This window comes from Leguminivora glycinivorella, chromosome 20 (assembly GCF_023078275.1).
Source record: "Leguminivora glycinivorella isolate SPB_JAAS2020 chromosome 20, LegGlyc_1.1, whole genome shotgun sequence".
Classification (NCBI taxonomy): domain Eukaryota; kingdom Metazoa; phylum Arthropoda; class Insecta; order Lepidoptera; family Tortricidae; genus Leguminivora; species Leguminivora glycinivorella.
Window position 1 is genome coordinate 4,603,598 of NC_062990.1, and position 23,379 is coordinate 4,626,976.

At 37.7% G+C, this 23,379-nt stretch overlaps 1 protein-coding gene across 1 annotated transcript in view; it reads right to left on the reverse strand.

Moving 5' to 3' along the window:
* Positions 1 to 4,363: 4,363 nt before the first annotated feature.
* Positions 4,364 to 23,379, reverse strand: part of LOC125236907 — a 270,070-nt gene continuing 251,054 nt past the window's right edge. The window contains exon 3 of the mRNA XM_048143826.1: positions 4,364 to 4,557. Within this exon, the coding sequence (XP_047999783.1) occupies positions 4,364 to 4,557 (194 nt within the window). The remainder of the gene's footprint in view (positions 4,558 to 23,379) is intronic.

The window sequence follows — 23,379 nt, forward strand, 5'->3', positions numbered from 1 at the left end:
ATGAACCACGCTGATATTTACAGAAATTATATTAAAACTTTCAAAACTGCAGTGAAGATAAATAATTTAAAAATAGAAGTTAAGTAACAGAGATTAGTCGCACCTTTGGTTCCCTTTTTAACCCCCGACGCAAAAACGAAGGGGTGTTATAAGTTTGACGTGTTTGTCTGTGTGTATGTCTGTCTGTCTGTCTGTTTGTCTGTCTGTCTGTCTGTGTATGTGTCTGTCTGTGGCATCGTGGCTCTCGAACGGATGAAACGATTTTGATTTAGTTCTTTTTGTCTGAAAGCTGAGTTAGTCTGGAGTGTTCTTATAACACACTTTCGTCACACCTCGGACTCTGGTGATAAAATATATGAAAAAGGCACGTTCCTATCACTCAGTCTAAGCTCGTGTAGGTGAACGCGTGCTTGTATGAGTGAAATATGACAGGTCGACTTTTCGCGTTTTGACAGGCGGTAACTTTGAGGTAACCGGCACAGCCGGGGGTTGGTGGCACTTTCAGCGGGGAGCGGGAGTGGCCATACTGTACGACATTATACTGTGCTTTAGTACACGTATCTCAATAATCAGTTTATTAATGTTACATCCATTTATGTGAAATTAATACACATAGGTATTTATTTCAAAATTTAGTTCGAATATCATATTTCCTCATTATCTCGGCATTTTGCAATAAACGTTGCTCTAACATCGATATTGCCGTCCTTCGGCCTCAGGAAGCCATTTGCTGAGGCATTGGGAGTAAATTGTTTCCTTACTAACACACCGATAAATAAGGTCACAACTTCAAATATGATGAGGTCTCAAATTCGAAATTTGTCCAACAATAAGGATTTTTTAACTAAAAACATGTATGAGTTCTTCTTTTTAGCATTATCCCGGATTTTCGTCCCGCATAAATGCTTTGGAAACTAAGACAATGTACAAAAAATAAACAAATATTAGCCACAAGACTAGGCTAACAGGTTAACACCTTACGAAAGAGTTTAAACTGTCAAAGGCATTTGATCGCATTGATCATGAAAATTTGGAGCAAAAGCTGATACAGTCAATATAACATGAAGCGCTGGTGGCCTAGCGGTAAGAGCGTGCGACTTTCAATCCGGAGGTCGCGGGTTCGAACCCCGGCTCGTACCAATGAGTTTTTCGGAACTTATGTGCGAAATTTCATTTGAAATTTGCCAGTCACTTTTCGGTGAAGGAAAACATCGTGAGGAAACCGGGCTAATTCCAATAAGGCCTAGTTACCCTTTGAGTTGGAAGGTCAGATGGCAGTCGCTTTCGTAAAACTAGTGCCTACGCCAAATCTTGGGATTAGTTGTCACAGCGGACCCCAAGCTCCCATGAGCCGTGGCAAAGACCGGGATAACGCAAGGACGATGGTGACAGTCAATATAACATGATCTCAATAATCTAGTATCAATATCTTCTCTTTACGCGTATTTGTCGAGTTACCCTAAAATCCCCGGCTTATTTCCCACTGGATCCATTCAGCCGTCATAATATTTAATTTTCCTCCTTCATAACTATCCCACAAAAGATTCATGAATAGAATATACTCGGGTTCTTAGCGACTAGCTTTCTTCATTCACTTAGTTATGATGTGAGACGAAAGTCTCTTAAGAAACTTTCTTTTTATCTTTAAATTAGGTAGTTACGTAGTTAGCTTGCGGAGAAGCGGACGGAGTGGCGAAAGTGCGTTGGAGATGGTCGCAAGTTCGGCGATGAGACCTGGTTTGCGGCACTTGCTGACAAAATAGCAAAACGTCGCAATCGGTTGCAAGCTTCCCTTGTCAGCTATGTGGCAAAATATGTCGCTCTCGCATAGGTCTCTTTAGTCATCAAAAGCGATGTCTCTAGGACATTGCACCATAAATCGTCTGAAATAGACGTTAAGGCCAGGCCAGTAGTAGTAGGTAGTTATGGCAGCAATTTCTTTTTTCAAACGCTATCAATATTATTTGTGTAGCTTTATAAGTACCTTGCTTTAAGATGTGTTTAGATCCTTTTAAATTAATTAATGTCCTTAAAATTTTAATAACAAACAATTTGTCAGATTTGATGGGTTTTCATATATCATCTATATTGCAGTAAGGTATTACTTAAGCGTTGTTCTTATTTTAAGAATGCATTCCAAGCATTTCAAGAGCTACATTAGTGTATGCTACAAAAGAGTAAAAAATCAAAATTAAACATGCAATCTCTAATAAGTAATAGCCATGTTTATTTCAAAGGATAAATGTTAATACACAACCTGCTCTCATAAATATAAATTGCAGCTTCCAAACACAAACAGAAAATTCAAAGAATCTTTGACATTTTCCCGAAATACAAACCCCTTCAAGATTTAAACTCAAGTCTTTGTAATCTCGTAAAATGCTATTTCGGAGGTGTTGCTTTGTAAGATTTAAACTTGCCGCACAGGAATAAAGAAATGCAACAAGGTAACAGTTTCTTAGAAGCGACATTTTCAGAACGTTTTCTGAATTATTTATTAGGCGATGTGTTTCATATTTTATAGTATTTTGTGTAAATTTCTTAAAAATGGATATACTTAATGCGTGGCAAGTAAGAGGTGAACGCACCATAACAGTATGACACCAGTCAAATGTCATTCTGATATCAGTGTACAATAGGCTATTTGACCTTTTTTTAAAGCCTATCTTATATTATTAATTACTGTCCAATTAACCGAAAAAAAATACAAGCATATTTTCTTACGACTTGAAAACCGCAAAAAAACATTTATAAAGTACACTTTCACTTAATCAGGCAAAAACAACATTAGCCATGTTAATCTATAGGTTGTCTGTGCGTGACGTAAATCGAATTGAACAGAAAATTTTCTGACATTTAAGTATGAGGCATAAAGTTCATCATGTCAGTGATTGACTCGTCATGAAGTTAAGTTAGGTTCTATGACGTCACTACATGTCTGACAGTGTTTTCGGTGGCCAAAGTTAAAACAAATATTACACACATTTTTAATCGAAAATACGTAGCCACCATACACTTTTAATACCTACCCAAAATCTATAGACATTGGTTTCTTATGTCAAATACTACAGGAAACAATAATTTCTTGTGCCAAATTCGATAGGAGTCTAGTAGCCTATAACTGGATTTTTAACATCCAACTGTCCTGGCTGAGGCGGAACAGTAGATCTGAATATTAAGGTAGTATCAACCTCTTTCAGGCCTCTTTCGGACTTATTTGTAGAGCGACTTCCTCATACAACGTATCAGCATTGCGATACGGCGAGGAAATTTCGTCAGCATCCTTGGTATAATGTCTCAAGGGCTCTTTTATATATTAGCTAGCTTTTTAATGTCAGTTTCTTATTGTATAATTATTTTATGTAAATATATTTTGTTGAGTTTCGCTGATATTTTCTTCCTCGACATGTCAAACAGCAGCAACGAATGTTAAACCAAGTCGAATACATACATAAGTACTCGTAGATTTTGTTTTCGTTACCTTAACTTTGTTTCTCTGTTTTACCTTACTCTTATAGCAGTAGCAACAGCATTAGCCCGTAAATTGTATTGAGAATTTGAGAGTGACTCAGCTCGAATAGAAAGGCTTCAGAAAGGCTTACCTGTACTAAATTTCAGAGGCTTCCTGTTTCTGGGACTTTGCAAGGTATGTGGTGATTAAAACTTGTATTTATAGAATAGAATAGAATAGAAAACATTTATTTAACGCCACAACAAACTACAATTAAAAGTCATGCAAACAAAAAACATTAGACAATAAAATAGGACCCCCACTCAGCATAATGCCGCGGACATCCGCAGCGCTGGTTTTCTACGGGGACCTATTTAAGTGTCAATGTCACAACCATTGAGAGCTTTGTAATAAAAGACTGTAAATTTTGAATTAGTGATTGCTTTTTTTTCGGAAAAGATCGGAAACAAAAGTGTCACAAAATGATTCTCTTTTTAAATAGACTTTTTACATGGAAAGGTAATTACATGGAAAGTACCAAAACATATCCTTTTTGATCCACACTAGAGATGGGCCGAATATTAATTACTAACAATTTAATTACTGAACACGTGTGTGGCATCCCTTACCTCTTTCTAATGTTATTTGTTTTGACATGTGCCGTCAAGCACTTGACAATGACTTTGATGTTATGAATCACACATATTACTTTGGTATAGAGTACAAAGCAACGTTTCGTCCCCACTATTCCTCAAGTATGGAGTAACGCAAGGCAACGAGTTGGGTCCACTACTATTCCTCAATTATGGAGTACCACAAGGCAACGCTTTGCATCCGCTAATATTTCTCAAGCATGGTGTACCACAAGGTAAGCTGTTTGGTCCACAACTCTTCCTTATTGACAAAACTTTTTCAAGATATGTTATAAATACCTTTGTCGTCAGCTCGGAACTCCGCCTCCAGCTCGGCTTGGGTAGGCTCCGGCTCTTGCTGCTGCTGCTGCTGGGGCTTGCTGGTCTTCATGCTGATGGATTTCCTGGTCTGGTGGCCGCGGAAGGCTGCTTGGATCTTGGTCGCTGCTTCTTCTTCGGTAGGACTCTTATCGTCTGGAAAGAGGAGAAAAAATTTGATTGTATTATTGTAATGATTAAAATTTGCCAGACTTTTAAAACACCACGAGTATCTCAAACAACGGAACTATGATTCATAAACTGGAATCATACGTACATAGGGGGAAGACTATCATTATAGTCTGTTACTACTATTTGTTCTTCCTAAATTTTACATTTATTGAATGTATACCTATTGAAGACTCCGCACACCAAACATTGCACATAAAAACTGAACATTCAGTAATACAAGCTTGACTTTTCGTTGTTTACTACAAAAAGTTCATGCAAGCAATTATTTTAGTTTAAAATTTATAACAACGACTATTAGTTCTTTCTATATTTTCAAATTGATTGAATAATAAATATATAGTTTAAAAAAACTAGAAAAACACGCTTTTATAAACGCACGTAAAAGCCAAAAATAAATTATGGATCGTTCAAGTTGTCTCTATTTCTGAGATGAAGAATAAACTATGTGCTTTTAATTATAATATTTGATTGTAAAAGCGTGGGGCGCTGCAGTCGTGCTGTAAGTCCAGTTAGCGCGCCAATCTGTGTAAACTGCTTCTCGTAACCACAACATAGCTTAACTTGATTTCTCAGCAAGTTATACAAAAAGTTTTTCCTGTTACAGCGCCCCACGCTTTTACAATCAAATATTATAATTAAAAGCACATAGTTTACTCTTCATCTCAGAAATAGAGACAACTTGAACGATCCATAATTTATTTTTGGCTTTTACGTGCGTTTATAAAAGCGTGTTTTTCTAGTTTTTTTAAACTATATATTTATTTTATACTTTTTGTCGTTAATAATGAAATATCTTTAAAATTTAAACACAAATTTATTTCAAGTAGGCGAATTTCGCAAGCCATTTGTGGCTTAACACGTATTGCTACTTAATAACAATTAATACCAACTGATGTATAGGTACTAAGTTTATCGCAATAAAGTCGTTCATTGATTCATTGAATTCTTACTTTTATTTCAATTTATATTTTATTCAGCCCACATTCTCTCCATCTCCGCCAGTGTGTCTGTATTGCATAGTGTTTTACCTGTCAGCTTAGAACAATCTAGGTCTTCTATCTGAAGAGCACTAAGTGATTTTACTCTACTCAGGGCCACATGCGCCTGTCCAACCGCAAAAGTACGGGACCCTAAGTACACCACTGCGTAGTGCCTTGCATCTTGTGCACGGTAGATGCCCAACTTGAAATCACTAGGAGCCAGTGCCGGCCTGTGCAATTGATTAGGGTTGTGTGGGTTGGTTGAGCGAATTTGAGTTTCGGCAGGTTTGGGAAGAAATTTTGGCATGTAGGGAAAAAATCGCGAGCGTAGCGCGCGCGAAATTTTTTTTATAGTGGTGCGCTAATTTGACGATGAATGCAATAGAGAACTTAAGGATTTCATCTTACAGAGTGGGAAAGAGACAAAGGGTTGAATTTTCTCAGTCACACATCTGTCTTTTATGCGGGCCCCCTTTATTTGCTCTTAAGGGTCAAAAGAAAACCCTAACCCAAATTTAAATACTACAACGTTGATCTTTCTTTTATGCGCGGGGCTTTGCCCCCGAGCCCCTTTATTTGCTCTTCAGGGTCACAAAAAAAACATAACCCAACTTATTTTAAATATTACGATGATCTTTCTTTTATGCGGGGGGCTTTACCCCCCGAGCCCCCCTTACTTTTGCTCTGGGTAACAAGAAAACCCTAACCCAACATATTTTAAATACTACGTTGATCTTTCTTTCATGCGGGGGCTTCGCCCCCCGAGCCCCCCTTACTTTTGCTGTGGGTCACAAGAAAACCCTAACCCAACTTATTATAAATTTTACGTTGATCTCTCTTTTATGCGGGGGGCTTCGCCCCCCGAGCCCCCCTTACTTTTGCTCTGGGTCACAAGAAATCCCTAACCCAACTTATTTTAAACACTACGTTGATCTTTCTTTCATGCGGGGGCTTCGCCCCCCGAGCCCCCCTTTGTTTGCTTTTAAAGGTCACAAGAAAACGCTAACCCAACTTATTTTAAATACTACGTTGATCTTTCTTTTATGCGGGGGGGCTTCGCTCCCCGAGCCCCCCTTTTCCTTACTCTTTAGGGTCACAATAAAACCCTAACCCAACTTATTTTAAATACTACGTTGATCTTTCTTTCATGCGGGAGGCTTCGCCCCCCGAGCCCCCCTTTGTTTGCTTTTAAAGGTCACAAGAAAACGCTAACCCAACTTATTTTAAATACAACGTTGATCTTTCTTTTATGCGGGGGTTTGCTTCACAAGCCTCCCAACTTATTTTAAATACTACGTTAATCTTTCTTTTATGCGGGGGCTTCCCTCTTAAGGGTCACAAGGAAACCCTAACCCAACTTATTTTAAATACTACGTTGACCTTTCTTTTATGAGGGGGCTTTTTGTTTGCTCTTAAAGGTCACAAGAAAACGCTAACCCAACTTATTTTAAATACTACGTTAATCTTTCTTTTATGCGGGGGCTTTGCCCCCCCCTTTTTCTTTAGCCCCCTAACCCAACTTTTTTAAATACTACGTTGACTCTTAAGGGGGCTCACAAGGTCAAAGAAAACGCTAACCCAACTTATTTTAAATACAAAGTTAACCCAACTTATTTTAAATACAAGAAAACCCTAACGTTGATCTTTCTTTTATGCGGGGGCTTCGCCCCAACTTATCTTAAATACTACGTTGATCTTTCTTTCATGAGCCCCCAACTTATTTTAAATACTTTGTTTGCTCTTAAAGGTCACAAGAAAACGCTAACCCAACTTATTTTAAATACTACGTTAATCTTTCTTTTATGCGGGGGGCTTTGCCCCCAGAGCCCCCCTTTTCTTTACTCTTAAGGGTCACAAGAAAACCCTAACCCAACTTATTTTAAATACTACGTTGATCTTTCTTTTATGCGGGGGCTTCGCCCCCCGAGCCCCCCTTTGTTTGCTCTTAAAGGTCACAAGAAAACGCTAACCCAACTTATTTTAAATACAAAGTTTATCTTTCTTTTATGCGGGGGCTTCGCCCCCCGAGCCCCCCTTCTCGTTACTCTTAAGGGTAACAAGAAAACCCTAACCCAACTTATTTTAAATACAACGTTTATCTTTCTTTTATGCGGGGGCTTCGCCCCCGAGCCCCCCCCTTTGTTTGCTCTTAAAGGTCACAAGAAAACGCTAACCCAACTTATCTTAAATACTACGTTGATCTTTCTTTTTATGCGGGGGCTTCGCCCCCCGAGCCCCCCTTTTCGTTACTCTTAAGGGTCACAAGTAAACGCTAACCCAACTTATTTTAAATACTACGTTGATCTTTCTTTTATGCGGGGGGCTTCGCCCCCCGAGCCCCCTTTACGTTACTCTTAAGGGTCACAAGAAAACCCTAAACCAACTTATTTAAATACAACGTTGATCTTTCTTTCATGCGGGGGGCTTCGCCCCCCGAGCCCCCCTTTGTTTGCTCTTAAAGGTCACAAGAAAACGCTAACCCAACTTATTCTAAATACAACGTTGATCTTTCTTTTATGCGGGGGGCTTCGCCCCCCAGCCCCCCTTGGTTGCTCTTAAAGGTCACAAGAAAACGCTGACCCAACTTATTTTAAATACAACGTTGATCTTTCTTTTATGCGGGGGCTTCGCCCCCGAGCCCCCTTTTCGTTACTCTTAAGGGTCACAAGAAAACCCTAACCCAACTTATTTTAAATACAACGTTGATCTTTCTTTTATGCGGGGGCTTCGCCCCCGAGCCCCCCTTTGTTTGCTCTTAAAGGTCACAAGAAAACGCTAACCCAACTTATTTTAAATACTACGTTAATCTTTCTTTTATGCGGGGGCTTCGCCCCCGAGCCCCCTTTTCTTTACTCTTAAGGATCACAAGAAAACCTTCACCCAACTTATTTTAAATACAACGTTGATCTTTCTTTTATGCGGGGGGCTTCGCCCCCCGAGCCCCCCTTTGTTTGCTCTGAAAGGTCACAAGAAAACGCTAACCCAACTTATTTTAAATACTACGTTGATCTTTCTTTTCATGCTTCCCCCCTCGAGCCCCCCCCTTTTTTCTGTTCTTATCTTCCGGCACCATCATCAGGCCTTGAAACCTAATTGTAGTCATAGTTCATTACAAGACTTTTCTAAGAAGCCCAAAAACAGCTATGATACGATGTTCCATCATGTAGTTCCAGTTCATATCTTCCGGCTCCATCATCAGACCTTGAAACCTAATCGTAGTCAAAGTTCATTACAAGACTTTTCCAAGAAGCCTAAAAACAGCTATGATACGATGTTCCATCATGTAGTTCCAGCTCATATCTTCCGGCTCCATCATCAGACCTTGAAACCTAATTGTAGTCAAAGTTCATTACAAGACTTTCCTAAGAAGCCCAAAAACAGCTATGATACGATGTTCCATCATGTAGTTCCAGTTCATATCTTCCGGCTCCATCATCAGACCTTGAAACCTAATCGTAGTCAAAGTTCATTACAAGACTTTTCTAAGAAGCCCAAAAACAGCTATGATACGATGTTCCATCATGTAGTTCCAGTTCATATCTTCCGGCTCCATCATCAGACCTTGAAACCTAATCGTAGTCAAAGTTCATTACAAGACTTTTCTAAGAATCCCAAAAACAGCTATGATACGATGTTCCATCATGTATTTCCAGCTCATATCTTCCGGCTCCATCATCAGACCTTGAAACCTAATTGTAGTCAAAGTTCATTACAAGACTTTCCTAAGAAGCCCAAAAACAGCTATGATACGATGTTCCATCATGTAGTTCCAGTTTATGTCTTCCGGCTCCATCATCAGACCTTGAAACCTAATCTTAGTCAAAGTTCATTACAAGACTTTTCTAAGAAACCCAAAAACAGCTATGATACGATGTTCCATCATGTAGTTCCAGTTCATATCTTCCGACTCCATCATCAGATCAGCTCAACAGTACCATATTATTGTATTGTCATCGGAACTACATATAGCTGCCAATTTTCATTACGCTACGACTCCTGGAAGATGGTTAAATTAGCTTCCTTAGATTCCATTACATACATAGTTACATACACGACGACCTAATAAAAGCGTGTTAAAAAATCAAGGACTTCTTACCAAAAATATTGTAGTTATGTCCAACCCGAAAATTAATGAGTACAAGTCATACTTTGAAGTTTTCGTTGCCAACTACAAGAAGTTCACGCAATAAATTATTTTACTTTCAAACAACCAAGTCCTTAATCTAATTTGAAACTAAATAATAGACTCCCATTTGCTCCTCTTCTATTTATAACAATTTATTAACAACCTTGTTAGTTAATGTAATACAAGAAACAAGATTAAAGAAATGCGGACATTTATACCTACAGGAAATAAATCGGGAAGGCAGCCACGGAAACGATTTTGTCCGGATTGTAAATTCAATTTAGTCGAGTTATTGACTAGTGCCATCTGTAATGAGGTTGCTATATCAATATTTTTGCTGTTTGTGGATACATTAAGCTGTTTATAGTCTGTATTTTTAAGTAATAAAACAAGAAGAGTTTTTAATGATTCACGGTTATTTTCATTAGACTTATATTGATCGGGAGCTCGACAAAAATCAAAAAAGTAATCACAGTCTATATAAGTCTATTAAAACAATGTAAATATACCCTCAAAAGGCTCCTCATGCCAGAACTTAAACCTTGCGTGGATAAACTTTTGACATGATTTAAAAGTTCTGTCACTTTAATTTGAAAGATTAACTTCTTTAATTTGAGAAAATCTAATTCTATGGTACTTGGGTACAATGAGGAGGCACACTCAAAGGTTATGACAGATGGCGCCACCCTATTAGTCCATTGTACTTGCATTGCACAGATAAAGAATTTCATACGTGAGAGCGAGAAGATGATATGTTTTTTCCTTCTCACATAGGTATATGAATGACAGTAACATGCCTAGACACTTGCACAGGCGCCGCCTGGTGGGATAAAATGTCAGTGTGCCTCCTCATTACTTGCTAAGTATCTTCAGTATTTTTTTAAAAGAGAAAACCTGACTTGATACTATTTAGAATATACGTAATAAAATAAAATAAACGATGTTAATATCAACCTTGAGCTTTTTTAAGCTTTTCAGAAACTTTATTTATAAAAATCGAGTCCTTCAGTGAATAGACACATTTTTTGTTCAATTTGATGATGCTTGAATCGCGAGTGTCTTCCAATTTACGTGAACTTTGATAATGTTAAATATTATTCTTGAAAGAACATGCAAAGTAATGTTTGAAATTCGGTCACAGCTCTGCCCACAAAGAGGCATGGTCAAACCAAGGACGATTATAAAGGACCAGCAGAGTCCATACTAAATACCGTACCCCGTTGGCAGCCGTAAATCTATGTCACTAGATGTCACTAAGAGTGTCATTTGAATAAAAATGTCGTTTTTTTTTAAATACGTACGCGGTAGTTCAACGGCATTACAAGTGATACAGTGAAAAGTATATAGATGACGCTAGGGGCCCGTGTCATGTTTCAGTCCCTGTTTACAACGCAAACCATCGTTCTTATTTTGAATTATGACAATCATGCAAAAGAGTACCATACTGTCAAATTTTCTATCTCTTTCATTTTGAGCGTGACGTCGATGATTAGTAATATTACTTTCAATATATTTAAAATTTAGATTTTAATGAGGCCATTTCGAACGGTGTTTATGATAGATATCATGTTGACAATCAATCTCCTGACCGTCTCGCTCATACCAATCCTATCCTATATTTGAACGAGTGCGACCGAAACAGTTGAGTATTATTGAAGATTTTTGAATGTCTAAAATCTTATTGGTACTTAGTTGTCGAAAACCCGCTTTTTCCATAAAGTGTTGGCGCGACGTCAAGTGGGTGATAGGCGTACGAGCAAGTACGCGTTGGATGGTCGACTACTATGCGCAGCGGTTTTTACGCGTACTTACGGTGACACACAATAGAAAAAGGTCGTCGAGCCATATGCTCGTATCGTACGTTTATCACCCACTTCAGACTGCGTTTCGATCGGCGTTTAGCGTCAATGATTATCAGCTCGGCTTCATGGCTTTACGAACCTTAGCTCGGACCATCGAATATGAAACTTATAAACTTCTTTATACACAAGGGTATAAAGAAGTTTATAACCAGGTGCTCCATGACACCATTGCACCAATCTGTCGCCAGCACCGCTACACTTCAACGGCCAAGTCACACAACATCCATACTAATATTATAAATGGGAAAGTGTGTGTGTCTGTTTGTTTGTCCGTCTTTCACGGCAAAACGGAGCGACGTATTGACGTGATTTTTTAAGTGGAGATAGTTGACTGGATGGAAAGTGACATAGGCTACTTTTTGTCTCTTTTTATATCCCCCCACTTCCTTAGAATGGAGGATGGAAGTTTGTGGAGAGATTTTCGAATTTAACGCGAGCGAAGCCGCGGGCAAAGGCTAGTTAACTATAATAATAAAGAAATCGCAGTAAGGAACTTTATGTAGATTTCATTACTTTTTAGAGATAAACAAGCAGCTCCATCGAGACGGCTATTTTTTACAGAATGTTTTTGGTGGGATATACATAGGCATAGGTATATAACACTAACAAGGTATCTATTGTCTTAGTCCGTTTTCACATTATCCGATCCGATATCGGATGTCGGAAGGATTTAAATGGAAAAAATCCAAGATAGCGCCTGTAATGTATGGGGTATCAGTCCTACATCCGATATCGGATCGGATAATGTGAAAACGCATTTAGTCTCATTAATTATTACTTATATCAGAGTTCCACTAATTATTTCCTTTTATTCATCTATTATCTCAGTTTAGGTTTATACGAGTATCAAACGAGTATAGTATTATACGAGTAGAAAATATATTACCAAAACAATACAAACTATCATTAATTTATTATAAAAACGTAATCCAAAGTGCCACACCTGGCGGCCTAACTATCGGCGTTGTGTCCAAGACGAAGCCTGACCGACGAAGCTAGCAAGTCTCTCTACATGTTAGCTGAAATACTGTCAAACCATTCACTGTGATTACTCAGATTATTATAAGCAAAATGATCTTCGAATGAACTTTCTGGACAATTGAGATGCATGGGCGCAGTCGAAACCAGCTCGCCCCTTCAGCCGTGTCCCGTTGAAAATCGGAAAGATTCTTTTCCTTAGCACATTAAATTTAATGTTTACAAATTGGATTCGCCTTCTGTCACCTAAACTGGTAATTTTATGTATGAGGTCATTGGTCATACAATTATTAATTTATACAGTTATTAATTCTGTATCTCTACTCGCATTGCTGCTGCGATTCTAAAATATTTAATATCCATATATTATGAATATTCAATAAACCATACAATGACATTTGTGATGTGACATGGATGTCAGATGTCACTGGATGTCACATCTGTTGGCACAATGATTGCGTTTTGTTGAACGTATTTGAGCTCAACATATAGGTTTATTATCACTAAGTATATTATATTAATGAACAACGAAACGGATGTGACATTTTCCTAGTCCACCAACGTCATCTAGTCATTTTATTTGGCAATAGTTAGACAACATGCGAACAAACTTAGCCAGCGAAGCGATCACAACTACGTCGAGGCCGACCAAAAAATATAATTTGTAAAAATTATGTTTTGAGCCAATATTTTGATATTAAAATAAAGTTTTTTGATAGTTATTCATAGTATAATATAAAAACAAGTAAACATATGTGTGAAAATATGTTTTTTTCCACTCCCGGGTTACGAAACAACGCCATCTAGTTTTAAAGCAAAAACTAAGCTTTTTTCAGGGGTACGCTTTTTTGTATGGGCTATATCAGTCTAGTATTAAATGGTCCTTGGGTCAAACTAATTGGAAACCTTGTAAAACAGTGATATATTTCAGCTTCATAAACTTGGCACCCCTCTTTCAGTCACCTCCAAACTTCCAGTATTTATTACAAGGTCATCCACATAGCTATTGTTATTGTAAGTCCCCTTGTAGCCATAATTCCTTTCTGTCGTTGCTCTGTTTTCACTTCTGACCTAATTCTCACGTAAATAAGTGAACTCCGAAATCCTCTCTGGTATGCATGAGGTTTTGTAATTACGTTTCTTGTTCATTCTGTAGTAGTTTTGGTGTTTCATGCCATTGTCTCAAACATGGTTTCTAAACAATAGTGAAATATTGTTTAAAAACATTTTATTGACGATAATACGTTTAACTTTTTGACAAGAAGGAATGCACGTTGTTCTCTAGCTTGGTATCAAAAATATATGGTAAATACGCATTTACATTTTATCTAAAAAAAATGTCCATTAAGAATAAGTCAGTTAAAAGATATTGCAAAAAAAACTTTAAAATCGAGGTTCCGCTCTCACCTGTTTCCTCCTTCAAAACTTAATCAATCGGAACGAAATTTGAGAATCTGAATAACAATGAAATAGTCTGTGTCGGACTGTTTATATGGACATTTTCAGAATTTGGGTCCCCCAATAACAAAGTTGTTAACAAAAAATAACTCGCTGTCAGTTTTGTGACGACAAATTAAGCATAAAATCTGTCTAAAAATTTACTTTTTTCACATTCTGAATATAGATTATCGCTTAAAAGTAAAATTTCACGACCGGTCTGGCTCAGTCGGTAGTGACCCTGCCTACTGAGCTGCGGTCCCAGGTTCGAATCCCGGTAAGGGCATTTATTTGTGTGATGAGCACAGATATTTGTTCCTGAGTCATGGATGTTTTCTATGTAAGTATATAAGTATGTATTTATCTATTTAAGTATGTATATCGTCGCTTAGCACCCATAGTTACAAGCTTTGCTTAGATTGGGGCTAAGTTGATCTGTGTAAGGTGTCCCCCAATATTTATATTTATTTATTTATAAATTTTCTTGACAAAACTGACAGTGAGTTGGGGGGTCCCAAATTCTAAAAATGCCATATAAAGTGGACCCTGGCGCTAGGCCGGGAAAACGCTCGGTTGAAGAAGATAGATATGATTCCGTAAGAATACGAAGGCAAATCTTTTCGCACTATTGTAGCGTTATTAACAAAGTAATAACATACTTAAGTGCACTGTCTCAGGGCGCATCTATAACCGAAGTACTTAGCAACCGATAACGGCCGCCTTAGCTCTCCGTATATGGTAATAACTCGGTTAACCGCTTATGATTGGTGGTTAACCCGTTGAACCGCCATTCCCCCGACGACCTACGCCCGCGTTTGGCCGTCATTCTGCAAGATGTCACACAGACCTCTGGCCGCGTCGCTTTTTCGCGGTGTCTGTGCCTTTTGCTTTTGAGTTCCGGGCCTTGTCATATTATTTATTATATATCGTACTTGTCCGATATTGTGAAAGAACAGTTACGGTGAAAGTAAACCTTGTGTTGATTGTAATTTCCCCACTTTTGGGTAAGTGTGAACAAAAGTTACTTTATACTAAATAAGTAGGTATTTTTCTATAAACTTATATCTAGTTTCAAATAGTGTGTAAGCTTCATAGCATTTTGTTGCTAAACGCGCTTGTGCTTGTTTGCGATAAAACATTCCTTCTTACTTATAAGTTATGTTGCGGTTAATACCCGTAGTAAAGTAAAGTATTGGCCATTTCAACAATTGACGGGCGGTCACGTATGTACATGTACGTGGCGCTATTCAATTAACTCAATTGCCTTGTAAACTCCGTTCTGCTTCTGTTCTCCGCCACACTCAACCTTCATTATTCATTAGGCTTTGGCACTTCTCTTTCTTACTTGCTCGTGGCACTGAACAATGGCATCAACAATCAGCAGAACGCATACTAACCCGTAGCACCGGTACGTTACAGGAACACAGTTCCGGCTGTTGACGACTGGGAGCAGCAGATCCGGAATCTGGACATTTGCGAAAACACCGATTGGGTGAACTGCCTACAACATCACGGCGCTTATCAACGCTCCCGTTCGAGCCGCAGTTGCTACCTGCGAGTGCAGAGTCCACATCTGGCCGCGCGCATCTACCTACATACCTAGAAGGGAAGTGTCGTTGTTGCGGAATTCCAAGTGCTTTGTTCTAAATATAGATTAAGTTATAGACTGTTCAACGTAGGTATATTATTTAGATTCTGCGACCTGTTATTCCAATTTTTCATAGTAATTAAATTAGTTAAGTAGTAAATCGTGTATTATTTTACCCTAGCTAAAATAGTAACACGACACTATTTATATTTGTATATCACGCTCATCGAGCTAGTTCCAGTATACGCAACGTACAGAAATAATGACCGTTAAGCAACGATCAGAAAGGAAAAGGATGGAGAATACCTGTACATTGTGAAACTGATAGAGATGGAGATAAAATTTCGGTTTTCGAAGTACGGATGGCCATTAGTCTCTCATAAACGGTACATATTCACAGGCACGGTGTTTGTACAGTCTAATCGCTCTTGTGTATGAGGAATCACGCTTCCGCATCGATTCTGCCATTATTGCCATTTTGAGAGGATACATTTGGGTCATACAGACAGAGCTAAATATAAACTAACATTATAACTCTTATATTACGGTTTTTTTTTAATTATCAAAATAAAACTAGATTATATTTAATTCATGTAAGGTTTATATTATAAACTGAAATAGATAGCATACACTAAAGAAAAAGCGATCAAGCCCACTGGTGGCGAAGCCGGGAATCGAACCCATTTTCAACTTCTCGATAAGTTTCCTTGTTTTTTTAAATTTGCATTTATTAAGTAGAGTGTCCACTGGTCATATCTGGCACGCGTATTCACGGGATACATATGGAGCTCAAGTTAATAGTGTAAAACCTGGAAAAAGTTTGATCAGTTGAAAATTCGCCCCCCCCCCCCCCCAGTCGCAATTGTCCCGTTGTAACTTACATTTTTTTTTCAATACATATACAGTTTCTTTACGCATCAAATTGTACTTTTTCTATGAGAATGTTCTGTTTTAATATTTGATTTTAGTAACCAACCGATCACTTTAAGCGTGAAGAAGGCTCAAAGTAAAACTAAATAAAATAGTTTGGAAGAAACCTTTAAGGAAAAGCGAAGCGTGTAAAAGGACAAAACTTATTTCACCTTTATTGATAAAATGGATCGCAGCAAATGTAAGAGTATCTATTTCAGTAGCTTAGGGTTTGTTGCACCAAACCGTCTGTCACCGATAAAGAGTTCGTCAAATTTTATTGTATGGTAAATTCCATAGACGTCTGCTGCGTGAGGATGATGTGTCTGTCAAATGTGGTTGTTGCAACTGGCCCTTAGTTAAAGTTTTACGTACAATACTTGACAGCGTAAGAGCGATTTCACATTTACCCGTTTACATATACCGGGTGCCCGGTAATTAATGGACAACCTTTTAACCACCAAGAGGGCAGAGTGTGATTATCTCGAAAACCAGGCGACTTTTACTAAACCTTAAAGTCGATTTTCTGGACCAGTATAAGGTGCCCTCTTGGTGGTTAAAAGGTTGTCCATTAATTACCGGGCACCCTGTATACCGGACGTAGGAAGGATGTCAAAGATGGCACGATCGATCCTACGTCAGATACCGGATCGGATAATCGGGATAATGTAAACACACTCACATGCACTAACCGCCATGGAAATTGTATGTAATTTTTGCTTGTAGGTAAGTAATAAAGTCTTAGCCCTAGTCGAAAAAAAATGTCCTTTCGTTTACTTACCTTTCGTTTGCACGTTTTTTGGCGTTTTTTTGCGAGTTCATCGTTCCGCATTCATATCAAAACAAGTAAAGCTACTGATGTGAACATACTGTGTAACTCAAGTGTATTGTAAGTGGCGATAGAGCGACTGCCAATTTTCCTGTTTGCTTATTTGCCGTGGCTTAAGTTACCCGAAGTTAAGTGGATACGTATAAGAGGGATAGTTTTCCATACAAATGTAGTCCTTATTTCACTCCCCGGATATACTGATGATATAATAAAAAACAACTGTGGGTATTTTCAGAATTTGGGTGCCCCAATTAGCGTTAGTTATTAACAAACATTAACTCGTTGTCAGTTTTGTGACGACAATTAAGCATAAAAAAAAATTACTTTTTTCACATTCTGAATGTAGATTATCGCCTAAAGTTAATGTAATGAACACAAAACAATATTTTTATTGTAATTTTATTCTTAATTTAATTACCATCACAAAACTGACAGCGAGTTAATTTTTGTTTAGGACGACTTACGCTAATTGGGGGGTCCCAAATTCTGAAAGGCCCATGTATTTTAATCAAAATTATGTGCCCATGTCAGAGTTTTTAAATTATACTTAATAATGAGAGGTTAACATTTAAGCAGTTATTCTAATTTTATAAAATAAAATTAAACGATTAAAATTCATAAAATTGTGTGAATATATTTCCATTAATATCAAAATATAGCTGGCTTTAGACGAAATGACAATCGTTGACGCTAAACGCCGATCGAAACGCAGCCTGGCTCTGTCGCGCAAACACGGAAGAGCGATGAGTTGTTGTTGTTGTTGTATGTCCTAAGGCACCCCATAGGTGCATAGGGCCTCCACAAGATCCTTCCACGCCTTTCTATCTTGAGCCACCACCTTGGCCTCGTTCCAGCTCAGTCCATATTCCCTTAGCTCGTTCTCAACGCTCCGCCTCCAGGTGTGTACGGGGCGTTTGCGGGCCCGCTTTCCTCCTTGAGGCCGCCACTCAAACGCGATACTGGCGCTGTTGGTAAGAGCGATGAGGCTAGCTACATTATCAATATTATTGTAAGAGTTTGTGCATTTGGCTACGTACCCTAGAGGAAAATGGGCAAACGTTTGTATGAAACCAGTTTCGTCCCTATTATCTTAAGTTACCGGAAGTTAACTGGAAGACCAAGTAAGTTTGTTCGGGAAGATGCGTTCAATGGACCGAGGATGATGCGTGATATATTTTATATACCTGTCTGCTCGTTTGTCTCCTATCCCATAAAAATATATATGTATATACAGGATGTTCCAAGAATATGAGACACTATCGACCTCGCACGCAAAGCAATAGAACTGTTTATGTAGGTCAGTTTTCGCGAACGTACTTTTATCCACAAGGTTTAAAAAACTAAAGTTTGTTCCTTCATTTTACTTTGAAACTTAATATATTAACATACTAAGCGCTATACTTGCGCCGTGATATGTTAAAAGCACTCTCTGCTCAGATTTCCCTTGAGGCCTTTGTATTTCCTGAGTTTGTAACTAAATACAAACAAAAATTTATAAAAAAATCTTTATATTCATTTATTTATTTGTTAGCCTGTTGTGTCCCACTGCTGGGCACAGGCCTCCCTCTCTTTCTTCCACGCGTCTCGGTCTAAGGCAATGTTTGGCCAATCTTTTCAAAAGACGTCAAGATCGTGCCGCCATCTCCTTCGCGGTCTGCAGTCACGCCGCACTATGTTTGGTGACCATTCGGTACTTTTTTTGGCCCACAGGTCGTTTGGCATGCGGCAGATGTGTCCGGCCCAGTCTCGGACATATATGCCGCATTCATATATCACTTTAAGTTCTCGCGCTTTGTACACATATTTAAAGTCACATACAGGTCGAACGCGATTAATTAACATTATTTTACCATTATTTTATCTATCTTCGGACCAGTGCGTGGATGTTGTGAGTGCTGTGTGTCATGCGGCGGGAAATAAACATTAACTAAAAGCGGGTAGATTATATATATTTTTTTATACTTTGGATGGGTAAATCTAAATTTAGACTAAATTAGTGTCCTCAAGGACGTTTTAGTTTGAAGCAACGACACTTTTAACACGTGATATAGATATACAATCACACCAGTATCCCATAACGGGGTAGGCAGAACACATGAAACTACTCAAGTTTCAGTGCCACCCTTGGCAATTGAGGGGTTGAAATAAAACGAAATTGTGACAATTCAGTGACATCGCCATCCTCTCGCCTACGCCACAATGGAACCCATATCCCACAGTTAACTTCTACGACACCCATGGGAAGAAAGAGGGTGGTGAAATTCTTAACCCGTCACCACACGGGATATGATACACACTTATATAATGACTCATTATCATCTTACTCACATCTTAAAAGTATTATTCGAATACGGAAGTAATTTTTACAACAGCTTTTTTATTATTATAAATTAGCTTACTCTTGGCCTCAGACTAGCCAAAGGCAGAGACGTGGCCTACGATGGAGTGAGCTCGCCCAGACGATGCCTGTTCACTCTTGTTTTGATGGTTGCCTGGTTATATGGTTAAACAGCTTCAAAAAGACTCCATAAAATAGTCTTAGTTGAGCATTTCTTTTTTTTTTTTTGCCATTTTTTTATTTTGATTTTTTTAGTGAATTTTAGGTTAATTGTACTCAGAATCATGAGTACTTTCAATCTCACTGGGAGACAAAAAGTGTCCCAGAATTTCCATACATTTTTGTTACTTTCCTCTTTTGTTACCCCACACAACATGTACGGAAAATGGTAATAAAATAAGGAAAATCGTATGGGACAATTTTTTTTACTATTAGGATTGAAAAAGCTAGTGATTCTGAGTAGAAATACCATAAATTTTTTCAAAAATATTACATTTCATAAAAGTGGCGAAAAAAAAGGAAATGCTCAGTTTTGAACTGTATAGAAATAGCCCAAAACAGTTCAACTTCAAAAAGACTACAAAAAGAAACTGTAAATCCGATCAAAACTAAAGCAACGAAAACTCACTCAATCAGATTGCGAATATTTTTTCTTTTTTTTTCATTCCTCCCTCTGTTCTGTTCTCTGTTGTGTCCTCTATGATATTTTTAAGATTATTTTCTTTGTAGCCCATAACTTTGAAATGTATTATATTCTGTTAAAACTATTAATTATTCAAAAATACTGGTTTTACCACACAGCATTAGTGGTCAGGCACACACACACAAAACGCGCACACACTCAAACACCATCAAACACTATTGACTCAATCTAATCAACATAAAAAATCCTTATCTCGAAAAAAAAACACACACACACATACACACATAATTATAAAATCTGTTATACTTTTTCCGTCATAAAAAAAGCGCAAAATGAAAAAAATCGGGCAAAAAAAAGTAAGGATCTGGGACTTTCGCGTATTTTTTTTTAAATCTCAACAACGGGATTTTACTGTCTTCTAAAATTGTATTATTAGGTCGATAAATATATAAATATAAATTCATGATTCAATATTTTTTTGTACATATTAGAGCTATGCACGGATTGGACAAGATGTGGGTTCAAGTCCCGCCAGAAGCGTACATTTTTACCATTTTTTTCCTTTAATATAAAAATATGGAGACACGTTAGCAGATATTTCTGCTTGTTAAAAATTAATTCATTATTAAAGTAAAGTCTCATCGCAAATTTAAGAAAAATCGTTAAACGTCAAATTTCCTTCATACCTTTCCCGTTTTATAATCCAAAACTTCGAACCGTATGATAAATCGTTTTCATGGCGATTCCGAGTTGAAATTCAAATCTGGCGTGGCATTGAAAAATGACGTGTTGAATTCATGTACAAACGGAGAGAGGCGTATTCTGATTCCGATAATTGGTTATGAATCATGATTTTTTTATTATAGTTACATTTGACACTGACAGATTAAACCTATATTTAAATCCCGAGCTTCCTCTTGGATAAATGGGTATAAATAGTGACAAATCATATGAGTTCTTAATTTATATTACTTAACGGATTTAATCACCTTAAATGACCTCTATATGGGCCATTTTTTTCAAAGTTGTCCACCCCACTTTTTTTTTTGGATTTGAAAATTTTTATGTGGTTTCCACTCAGAATGCGAGCTCTTTCAAACCTAATAGGAGAAAAAAAAGTGTCCCAAGATTTTTTTCCTATTCCGTTACCATTTTTTAACCCCCGACGCAAAAACGACGGGGTATTATAAGTTTGACGTATCTGTCTGTGTGTGTGTCTGTCTGTCTGCCTATCTGTCTGTCTGTCTGTCTGTTTGTCTGTCTGTCTGTCTGTCTGTCTGCCTGTGTGTGTGTCTGTCTGTGGCATCGTAGCTCCTGAACGGATGAACCGATTTAGATTTAGTTTTTTTTTTGTCTGAAAGCTGAGTTAATCGGGAGTGTTCTTAGCCATGTTTCATGAAAATCGGTCTACTAAGTCGCGATCGGGGGTTTTTCAAAATTTTAATTTTGTGGTTAGGTTATTCATACATTTTGTATGGCGGTAACGGAATGGAAGGTTTGAATAATGTATAGAAATCTTGGGACATTTTTTTCTCCTATCAGGATCGAAAGACCTCGCGATTCTGAGTATGAATCGCGTAAAAAATACCCATGTTACGAAAAAAGTGGGCAACTTTGAAAATAATGGCCTATATCGCATGTGGCGACAAGTTTCGAGTCGTATGGAGAGTATGGTGACCCATCATCAGGCATGAGTGCTCGCGACGGCTACACTCCATGCACTGCCGCCGAGATCACTCATGATTGATGATAAGTCTCCATAATGACTGTGAGTTAACTGAGTTATATTTAAATATTTGAACACGTCTCATGAAAGTTTGACGAAATAAAACTTTGTAGAAACAGATTTCTTCATGAAAGCGATCTTCGACGCAGTCATAGACATTTTTATTGTAGCTTTCACAGTTTTCATGAAAATGTATAAAAATTAGAATTTAAAGGGGGGGAAGGGGGAGATAATGTTTCTCGGCATATTTCTAAGTAAAAGCTTTTATTCGTGATATATTTTATGATTTCCGTTGAATGGGACTATACCTCTATACTAAATCGATCTACCTAATTGCTCTCAAACAACCATTGTTTATGCCCGTCGATAGCCTGTACAGATAAAATTAAGTATCTAGGAGTGATGATTGATGAAACCCTATCTTTTAAAAATCATATTACACTGGTCAAAAAGAGAAATAAAAAAACAAAGTGTGATGTAAAGCTGCATTTTTGGTATGTTATTTGGGGTCCTTGGGGGAATGTAGGACTATATTTTGCAAGCAAAAAAATGGTGTGCTAACTTCGTAATTTAAAAAAAAAAGTAAAAAAATCAGACTTTTTTTGGTTTTTGCCGTTTTATTAAAAAACTATGCATTTTTGGTCAAAAATTGCTTTGTAATATTGAAAGCGCATTAAATTCCAAACAGTTTGACATCTTTTTTATCAATATCTGTCAAATATTTTTTGAGATATGAAGCGTCAAAAAAAGAGCATTTTTCCCCTTACTATGAAAATATTCGTTTTGCTAATATTTTGAGACAGATATCAGCAAAACAACTCAGGCTATTACATAAATTGTAAAATAAAAATGTAGAAAATTTCACTAGCTTTCATTTAAGACCAAAAGAGTGCCAGTTATTTAAAAAAATAGGATTATATCATAAGTCTAGTATAACTGGATCAGAAATAATCGGTGGATGGTAATGGCCAAATGGGATAGTTTACATATATTTACAGGAGGCGTAGCGGAGAACGAATTATTATTATTTGGGGGCTGTTCAAGTATTACTCAGACACATATTTGCGTATATCAAATCAACATTTATTTAGTAAGTTAAGTTTACGGTCAGAAAGACCTCAGGCTCGCCGCTTGCCGGAAAAAAATATTTACGAGTAGAAAACCCTCATTAATTGTATCAGATTATTCCGAAATTGTTCTTGTACGGACTGGTTTATAAAGCATATCACTGAGGGCCAATAACATCGATGCAATCTCACGAGCGTTGTCGTGGACGTGCCCGAATCATAGTATTCTCCGTTTAACGAAATATCAGTACATAGTATGTGTTGTATTGCACGCGCAGGTCTCTCACCGCCGCGCAGGTGTAG